Source organism: Oncorhynchus nerka, linkage group LG21 (assembly GCF_034236695.1).
Source record: "Oncorhynchus nerka isolate Pitt River linkage group LG21, Oner_Uvic_2.0, whole genome shotgun sequence".
Lineage (NCBI taxonomy): Eukaryota > Metazoa > Chordata > Actinopteri > Salmoniformes > Salmonidae > Oncorhynchus > Oncorhynchus nerka.
Genome location: NC_088416.1, coordinates 6533844 through 6543881, shown reverse-complemented (window position 1 = coordinate 6543881; position 10038 = coordinate 6533844). Strand labels below are relative to the sequence as shown.

General features: G+C 45.4%; 1 protein-coding gene and 1 pseudogene across 10 annotated transcripts; one reads left to right on the top strand and one right to left on the bottom strand.

Moving 5' to 3' along the window:
- The first annotated feature begins 230 nt into the window (after positions 1-230).
- LOC115103725 (ATPase family AAA domain-containing protein 5-like) lies at positions 231-6048 on the top strand. Of its 10 annotated transcripts, XM_065006227.1 has the most exons (14): positions 231-394; positions 635-1421; positions 1545-1880; positions 1962-2071; positions 2160-2239; positions 2420-2539; positions 3063-3224; positions 3374-3571; positions 3845-3989; positions 4095-4185; positions 4274-4390; positions 4510-5270; positions 5473-5635; positions 5755-6048. In XM_065006227.1, the coding sequence occupies exons 5-7, from the start codon at positions 2225-2227 to the stop codon at positions 3186-3188; spliced, it is 261 nt and encodes an 86-aa protein (XP_064862299.1). In that variant the 5' UTR covers positions 231-394; positions 635-1421; positions 1545-1880; positions 1962-2071; positions 2160-2224; the 3' UTR covers positions 3189-3224; positions 3374-3571; positions 3845-3989; positions 4095-4185; positions 4274-4390; positions 4510-5270; positions 5473-5635; positions 5755-6048. The 10 variants fall into 10 exon arrangements, 3 of the variants coding, with proteins under 3 accessions (XP_064862299.1, XP_064862300.1, XP_064862298.1); XR_010460333.1 differs by having other exon boundaries at positions 1545-1622; positions 1728-1880; positions 1962-2533; XR_010460330.1 differs by having other exon boundaries at positions 1545-1639; positions 1728-1880; positions 1962-2533.
- On the bottom strand, positions 5470-10035 carry LOC115103724 (transcription elongation factor, mitochondrial-like; annotated as a pseudogene).
- Positions 10036-10038: the final 3 nt, after the last annotated feature.

The following is a 10038-nucleotide window of genomic DNA, read 5'->3' as shown; positions in this document are numbered from 1 at the left end:
TCAGTTTTCTTTATTCAACTGATATCAACAGTCATAAAAATTTGAATATGTTCAGAAAATGTAGGTTAGCCTACCACCAAAGATTTTGTAATTAGAATAAAAACCTTTTTAATATAAATTCTGCAACTACAGTGCATGGGGGTGGGACCAAATATTCGTGACGTGGTACTCAAATTACTATCTGATTGGTTGAGCTGGGTTTGGCGCGTCTATTTGAACATACGGAAGTTACACATTATCGAAACATTTCGCAACGTGTGCTGATTTTTGTTGCGTGAAAAGCTGAGTTATGAAATTAGCGTAAACGTGTTTTGCGTGTTTAAAGTACATTTCTCGGTAGGTTTTCATTGACTTGTTCAGAAGATCATATCAGAAAGTAAAGTTTGCTAACTAGGTACGTCTATGTTGTTACAATGTGTCAACGGTTGTAAAAGTGCTATTTTATAGGTAACTATATTGCAGCACCTGCTACAATCTGGCACTACGAAGACCGTAGTGAAAGTAATTTTAATTTTGCATTCCCGTTATATTGAATGATATGAATACCCTATTGATGTGATGACCATAATGGTCACATCTTCAGAAAGGAATTTGATACAGTATTTTTTTCTTCTGTTTAACCTTTAACCTCTAGGCAAGAAAGATGTTGTTATCGCCCCTACTTGGCCACAGAGAAGGCTGGGTGCCCAAAATCCAATGACATCACAAAGTACTTCAGTATAACCCCACAACCTCTTGGGAGGAAGAGCCTAATTTCTGAGCAGGTGAAAGAGAAACCTAAAGATGGCGCCTTGTCATATTAGGGGGTCTTATGATGAGGTGCCTCTCTCTGTGTCACGGTCAACCAGTAGGCTGCACAGACTCAAGCGGAACAGATACCCCAAAGCAAGAACAAGCCTCATCAAGGATAGCCCCTGCTCAGACCCTCCTAATAATGTTATAGTGATTTCCGAGTCAAGCTGCTCCAGTGCTGACACAGCATTCAGGAGCAGGGCAGTGATGGGGTCTGTGGACCTGTCTCATGTCACTGGCCAATGCCATAGAGCAGGAGTTGGACTTGCATCTGGCCAGAATGTAATAGCATGTACCCTCACAATTCAAACAGTGGTGCAGTCTGCCTCTGGGACAACCAGGGTCTCGGATGAGAAAGTGGCAACTATTTTCACCAGGAAACAGGACACTAATAAGGCCCATAATACCCAACACTCAGAGACGGATTTTGAATTGGTGGTCCAGCTCAACACTTAAACACAACCAGATTGAGAGGAAGGGGTCAATTACTTCTGGCTGGAGAGATAAGTTGTCAGGGTCTGTCCGCAAAGGGTCTCTTGAAGAGGTCAAAGTGTCTAGCCCACTGTTCCCAGTCTTCACTGTGCTGCTGAAGAAATACAAAGATAACATTCTGGAGTCGGAAAGTCCAGGTAAGATTGAGAGACTACAGTTAACTCTATTCTATCAGTCATGTTCTTATTGTCATGTATACAGTCTGTGTGGTGCCATACTCTAGTATCAGATTCTCTCTTATTGGTCGCCTTTTATTTCAGAGACGAGATAGGCGCTGCATCTCCTAGCTCTGTAGGAGAGAAGAGGAAACATCAGAATGAGAGGGAGGACCTGAAACAGTACGCAAGCGCCAAAGGTCTAGCCCGTGGTTAGAGGAGACCAGCTTTACTGGGTAGTCCCTCTTTAGAACACCAAGTCATGGGGTCTCTTATCCCCTCTTCCAGGGGTCAGCCTAGAAGAAGCAGGCTGAGCCGAACACAGACTCAGGCAGCAACAGCGGGACAGTCAAGGTCATGAACTGACCACTAACCCACCAAACCAACCAGAATCTCCTCAAAAGGTCTATCCTGCCCATCCACAGCGATGCCTTAGGAGAGGTGATTATTCCTAATACAGATTGTTGTTGAAACTTTAGTTTTAGCTCTGTCATTGATTGGGATCTGCCATTGGTCTTTAAGATATCTACCTTATATCTACCAACATTGAGGATTTGCTGTGGACAGAAGTACCGCCCTCAGCACTCCAGTGAGGTAATAGGCAACTCCGCCTCTGTAAAGAAGCTACACAGGTGAGTTGCTAACACCACTGCTAGCTCCTTCAATGTTTAGCTTTTATGGTATGGTGTCTTAAATGCATTTCCTTATTTCTGTTGGCAGTTGGTTAAAGAAATGTAAACTGACAGTTGAGAGGAGAAAAGAGCTAGAAAGGAAACTAGAGAACCATGCCAACAGCAATGGTAAAAAATAAAAAGTTTATATGTTATGAATTGATGGGGGAAAATGTGTCAAATAAAACCACCTACTGTATTATAAAAATGTAAAAACCATCACTGACAATGAATCTTCCATGAATAACATTGATTGTATTGTCGACCTGATTTGGCCGTGCAAACTTGTGGGACTGTGGTGATTTCCAGGGAGAGGCTAGAGTGGAGGAGGAAGATCAGTGTCGCACCATGCTGATCACAGGACCTCCAGGGGTAGGCAAGACTGCCTCAGTATATGCCTGCGCTCAGGAGCTGGGCTTCAAGGTCAGGGTGAGACTACTTGGAAGATGTGCAGTCCCGTTCACATGTGTAACCTTTATTTAACTAGGCAAGTCTGTTAAGAACAAATTATTATTTACAATGACGACCAAACCCAGGCGACGCTGGGCCAATTGTGTGCCGTCCTATGGGACTCCCAATCACAGGCAGTGGTGATACAGCTGGATTCGAACCAGGGTGTCTGTAGTGACATGTCTAACACTGAGATACAGTGCCTAAGACTGCTGCGCCACTCGGGAGCCTGAATAGGACCTGCTGATTAGTGTTAGAATATGGTACAAAGACATTCCTCAATTATTTTTTTAAACATTTAAATTGCAGTTTGTGGGTAATTGGATAAGATGGGTAAAGCAGAGAACCAGGAGGCTGGCTCATGTTCATTCAGTCATATGAGTCACCAAAACAGGTTAGCTTTCATACGGGTGTATGCAGTCCTCTTCTAACCTTCGGGTGCAGTATGACTAGTCCGTGTTAATATGGCTGTCTTGACTGCTCATTTCCTTGGCCTCTCCAGGTGTTCGACGTGAACGCCTCCTCCCAGCACAGTGGTCGCCACGTCCTGACTCAACTGAAGGAGGCCACCCAATCTCACCTGGGGGAGATCCAGGGAAGCACCACCTTCAAACCGTCATCTCAGTAGCTACAACAACACCAACTAAATCTGACACAGTAGCTGGTAAGCACACCCCGCTACAGAAAATTACTTTATTGCAGTCTAAGCATAACCATCTACTGAAAATCACTTAAAGTGACAGGAACTATTTTGTAAATTGTTTGTCCAATGGAGAATGTGGATTAAATCTATTTTGTGCTCTCCTCACACAGATAAAAGGAGGCCTCTCCCAGAAAGGTTTTCTCATCCTCTAGGAAGGGGCCTCAGCTCCCTCGTAGCTCCCACCATAAGAGAGGTGCAGTGCAGCCTCCATGATGCTGGCTAACGTCTTCAAGAAGAAGCGTAAACCAGAGATCAAACTTAAGACGGCCCTTTGTTATCTACAAAACAGGACAAGCAACTACCAAACAGTTAAGAAACACAAGAAACACCTTGCGAGCTTAGTTAACCACACATAGGCATGTGTGGATCTTAGGAGGCTGGTGGGAGGAGCCATAGGAGCACGGGTTCATTGTAATAGCTGGAATGGAATTAATGCAACAGGGCCGACCGTGTGGTTTCCATATGTTTGATACCGGTCCATTTATTCCATCAATTACAATGAGCCCGTCCTCCTATAGCTCATCCCACCAGCCTCGTGGCTACGATTAGTCTTTTTGTTTAATCGTTATTATTTCCTACAGTTCTTTTTGTCTCAAGACCGTGACTGTGAAGAAGGCAGATATTATTAACCCTACGTTGGTCAGTCAACTGTCACCAGACATTGAAGAGCCACCAACCGGTAGCCGGAGTAAAAGGATGTCCACATCACTCATTCTATTTGAAGAGGTAAACCACACAGCAGTCAGTAGTTTTATTTCGGTTGTTTAGCAGTTCCAGGTTGCAGACTAGACATTTGAATTAAGTGACCAAGCTGCACCTGCTCTCCGGCAGGTTGATGTCGTATTCGATGATGTGGGATTCCTCACAGCAATCAAGACCTTCATGACGACTACCAAGAGACCCGTGATACTGACCACTAGTGGTGTGTGTGTGTATATACTGAAAAATATGAGTTCAATCTGTATTGAAAATGATGTGAAGTTGAATCATAACACGAAAACTGTCTTCAGATCCCTCCTTCAAGGCCTAAGTTTGGCAGCGACTTTGAAGCGATCCTTTTTAAAACAACCTTCAGCAGTGAGTCGAGCATCTTGGCACCATTGCATGACCTGCAGACCACTCTAAAGGCACGTCACCTCAGAGGCCCTGTGACCTTGAACTAGATGAACATCCAATGCTTTTATTCAGGTAACAACATTGAATGACCGTCTGACTGTATGAGGTGCCTTTCTCTGTGATTCCTCAGTGCCAGTCCTGGGCTAAACCAGACACCATCAAGCTAATGGAGATCCTTACTGAGAGCTGGAGGAGAGGTGTAGCTTTACTCTACTCGAACCTGGAGCTCCTTCTTCCCCCATCAATCAGGACCCAGCCCAGTCCTTTCCTCACCCCAAAGAAAGTGACTCGCTCTAGGCTTCAGAGTGAGCCAACACCCCCTGACATCCACCACCCTCAGGTCCCAATGATCCTGGATCAGACCAGTTAAGGTATACTCCAGCTCCAGGCTGAGGAGAAATGTCTGGCAACATCTGATTCCAGATCAGCTCACATGTTAGTAAAGCCTTAGCGCCTCACTGTCTTCTGAGAGCTCATCCAAGTGTATCAAATATTACTGAGACTGTTGATGACAAACTGAGAAGGCGGCAGATGGCTTGGTGTACCACTGCTTAGATGCAATAACTGACTTTATGGACCTCGTGTCCTTCATTGATACCTCTCAACCGAGTGAGTCTCCACATAAGGCTGGCCCATGCAGACCAGGGGTGGAGGTTAAGGACGGACTGCTAGATGAGAGAGGATGGGGGCTGTAGGTGGTGGGGTGAGATGACATTGGAAATCCAGGCTGCAGTAGAGGGCCTGGGCTTCCAGAGGTGCCTGGCCAGGGTGTCTGAGGGATGGGCTGGATCCCAGAGGCTGGAGGGGGAGGGTGATGGAGAAACTCAACCTCCCCGTCGCCCCACCCAGACGGGGTTTCAACGTCAGTCAGACCACTTCCTGTGATCCTAGGTGACTGCAGTTTCCTGAGTTATTTTTTTCGCTGTCAGAAATACATTGGTGGCTCAGTCCTCTAAATTACCATACATGCTTATGTGAAGTTAGCACTCACGTTTGTAATGCTGCTAGAATTTGGTTCAAACTGTTAGTCAGAAATGAGCATCATTGCAAACAAAACCTTCTGGTGGTATCTGAACAGAAGTTTTTCTTCCAGCGTGGTCGAAAGGAGATATGACATCATCAGAACTGTCCTCTCAAACCAATCCTTCTGCACCTTGGGAAACAAGCAAGCTGTTGCCGTGGACTACCTGCGACTACCTGCCTGTCCTCCGCACCATGTGCCAATCAGAGAGAACTCAGGAGCAGGGCCAAGGCAGGTGAGTCAATACACTGCATGAGAGCACCGTATTAATTTCTACTAAGAGAAAAGTTATAATTAAAGAGCTTGCTCAGATGACTTAAGACAGATTTGTTGTATGAATGCTCTTTCTCTTAGGTTGCTGCATTACCTCGGCCTCCTTGCAGATAAATTGTCATGGGAAATCAAGTCAGCAAGTTCTGGCTCTACACCGCATGAGAGGTTAATGCCATCATCCCCATGTTAATGACTTGTGATTTAGTGAATGTAGCCCATATGGGCGTTCATGATAAAGTTTGCTGTACATTCATTCATGCTTATTATATTGAGTGAGAAGTTTCTACTGTATGCATTCCAAATGTATAAATGAAATATGAAATCTTATTTTTATATTTATACATAAAAAAATAACATGCATTTGTTACAATCTGATTAAGTGAGTTGGTGTTTAAAACCAGAGGTATTTCAGGCTTTGAAAGGCATTGAACATTTGTCCATAAAGGTACAGATGCAGGTGGTCTCATATGATTTGTCACATCACAGTACACATTCAAGCCTGTTCTGCTTTACTATCGGCCCTGACAGAACATTTCTATTCATGGGAAAGTGAAGAACATGACGTGTGATGTCTGAGGAGAGGCTTAAGTTCAGCTGCTGGGGCCTGAACTGACACCAAGTGCAATACCATGTGAGTCTAGAGGGGGAAGTGCTGTAGTATCCATTTAAATATAAGCTAGTGTCAGTTTCCATCAAGCCTCCAATATGCAGGTCTCTCTCAGGTTCGCTCTGTGACCTTCGACCCCACCAGGTCACACATACTGTACACAGTCAACCAGTTTCAGTCCCTGGTGGAAATTGCCGCTGTATTATTAACTCTATTCACTGAGCAGCTTGTAAAACGCCACAGTCTGCAATATGTCGTCACACAGCTCCTTCCCCCGACGCCGCCCACCCACCTGGAAGGAGTTCCTGTATTTCACCGACAGGTTGTGAGGGAATGTCACCCTCTGAATTTGAGTCACTGACTCCATCCGTTGCACCGCCTGGGCCCCGCTGGTGCGCAACTCGCCCACCGCGAGGCCAAAATGGCGGCCGACGGCGGTGCGCATCATGTTGAGCACCTTGGGTGGAGCAGTGATGTCAGGCTGGTTGTAGCGGGGCTCCAGCAGGGCGAACAGCATAGCCTCCACTGTACGCATGTGAGCCATTACTGGGTACAGGGCAGTGTTCTGAAGGGAAATGGATGGCTTTTCCACAATGAAGAAGTCAGCCGTGGGGAGGTGGGATACCACACTGGATATCTGGTGATGTTATGGCACATAATGAGATGTGATTCAGTACAGGAGTTAGGATATTACAGAGTCGATGATTATGTGCTAAGCTAAAACCTAGCCCTGAGACATGGCTGTAGACGGACACCATAGGAGACTGCACAGTCATGTCTCAGTGCTAACCTACGTACCCAAATGCAAGAATACCTCGGTCGGAAACATTCAACTTACGTCATCCAAGTAGGCAGAAGCCATGTAGGTTCCCTTCAGGAAGTTGTGGCAATCCTCATGTTTCCACTCCAACACGTTCATGCCACGATCCACATGCGCCCAGGCTATTTTATTCACTCAACACACAATGGACACTATGGAATTTGCTTCCTGGAAGAAAGGGGGATTAATGCACATGTATTAACACTGACGTATTAATGTGGTGACGTGACAGCGGGGACCGACCCTGTGGGCTGCCCAACTGTGCCATCAACATCCAGACCTCAAGGCCATCCATCTAGCTAAATCATCTTACCTCTAGTCAGGTCCCTTCCACCTCTGGTCTGATGAACTTGGCTAGTTGGATCTTTACTTTTCTCCTTCTCCGGAGGGTTGAGGATGGAGTTGAAGACAATGACAGTACTTTTGTGTTTCAGAAGCGGCACATTTGTGACGCTTTCGAGATTTTCTAGTCCTGTATTCCACAATGTTGACAGACTTGCGTCCACGAAGGAGCTTGACGGCGGCGAGCTCCGACTCTGCCGCACTGTTGAGGAGCTGCAGAATGACATCTCGCTGAGGTGTAGTATGCGTCCAGCGACTTGTCATCATCACAAGGAGTAGTAGATGGAGAGAGGGTGTCATTATGGGTTTCAACGCCTGTGACTGGGATCCGACTTCTCCAGCAACACGTGCAGTGGAGATATCGGAATTCTAGTTTGGGGAGTGAGCCCTGGGGTTGGTAGAATAAGCCATACCGCCCTGCAAGAATAGAGGGGAAACATACAATCGGGGGCGGGTATAATTAGTGATACGTTCCAACAGGAATCTGTTCCAAAAACGTCCTAAAGTACAAGGTTGCATACAAAGTATCATGATCATTTCCCCTCTCTAACTAGCTGCCGAATAGGCATCAACTCACATGAATTAATTAAATAGCCACTCCCTCCCTACCTGGTATCAAACTGCTACAGACCTATATCTATCCTACCATGCCTTTCTAAGGTCTTCGAAAGCCAAGTCAACAAACAGATTACCGACCATTTCGAATCTCACCATACCTTCTCTGCTATGCAATCTGGTTTCAGAGCTGGTCATGGGTGCACCTCAGCCACGCACAAGGTCCTAAACGATATCTTAACCGCCATCGATAAGAAACATTACTGTGCAGCCGTATTCATTGATCTGGCCAAGGCTTTCAACTCTGTCAATCACCACATCCTCATCGGCAGACTCGACAGCCTTGGTTTCTCAAATGATTGCCTCGCCTGGTTCACCAACTACTTCTCTGATAGAGTTCAGTGTGTCAAATCGGAGGGTCTGCTGTCCGGACCTCTGGCAGTCTCTATGGGGGTGCCACAGGGTTCAATTCTTTGACCGACTCTCTTCTCTGTATACATCAATGAGGTCGCTCTTGCTGCTGGTGAGTCTCTGATCCACCTCTACGCAGACGACACCATTCTGTATACTTCCGGCCCTTCTTTGGACACTGTGTTAACAACCCTCCAGGCAAGCTTCAATGCCATACAACTCTCCTTCCGTGGCCTCCAATTGCTCTTAAATACAAGTAAAACTAAATGCATGCTCTTCAACCGATCGCTACCTGCACCTACCCGCCTGTCCAACATCACTACTCTGGACGGCTCTGACTTAGAATACGTGGACAACTACAAATATTTAGGTGTCTGGTTAGACTGTAAACTCTCCTTCCAGACCCATATCAAACATCTCCAATCCAAAGTTAAATCTAGAATTGGCTTCCTATTTCGCAACAAAGCATCCTTCACTCATGCTGCCAAACATACCCTTGTAAAACTGACCATCCTACCAATCCTCGACTTTGGCGATGTCATTTACAAAATAGCCTCCAATACCCTACTCAACAAATTGGATGCAGTCTATCACAGTGCAATCCGTTTTGTCACCAAAGCCCCATATACTACCCACCATTGCGACCTGTACGCTCTCGTTGGCTGGCCCTCGCTTCATACTCGTCGCCAAACCCACTGGCTCCATGTCATCTACAAGACCCTGCTAGGTAAAGTCCCCCCTTATCTCAGCTCGCTGGTCACCATAGCATCTCCCACCTGTAGCACACGCTCCAGCAGGTATATCTCTCTAGTCACCCCCAAAACCAATTCTTTCTTTGGCCGCCTCTCCTTCCAGTTCTCAGCTGCCAATGACTGGAACGAACTACAAAAATCTCTGAAACTGGAAACACTTATCTCCCTCACTAGCTTTAAGCACCAACTGTCAGAGCAGCTCACAGATTACTGCACCTGTACATAGCCCACCTATAATTTAGCCCAATCAACTACCTTTTTCCCAACTGTATTTAATTTATTTATTTTGCTCTTTTGCACCCCATTATTTTTATTTCTACTTTGCACATTCTTCCATTGCAAAACTACCATTCCAGTGTTTTACTTGCTATATTGTATTTACTTTGCCACCATGGCCTTTTTTGCCTTTACCTCCCTTCTCACCTCATTTGCTCACATTGTATATAGACTTATTTATACTGTATTACTGACTGTATGTTTGTTTTACTCCATGTGTAACTCTGTGTCGTTGTATCTGTCGAACTGCTTTGCTTTATCTTGGCCAGGTCGCAATTGTAAATGAGAACTTGTTCTCAACTTGCCTACCTGGTTAAATAAAGGTGAAATAAATAAATAAAAAATCAACCTTGTATGCGTTGTTTTGTCGGCAACCTTGTTTTTGGAACAGATTCCTGTTGGAACGTTCCACAAATTATACCCACCCGCTAACAAATAGCACCTGAAAAAAATGTAATTAAGAAGTTACGAGAAACTTCGCGGCTTGAATAAAATATTTGTGCATACCTCTCAGGGCGATTAAAGACATTCATCGCCTTGCAACCCACATTGTAATCGTGGTTTTACAGGTAATGCATTCAAACTTTTGCCCTTTAATTGTT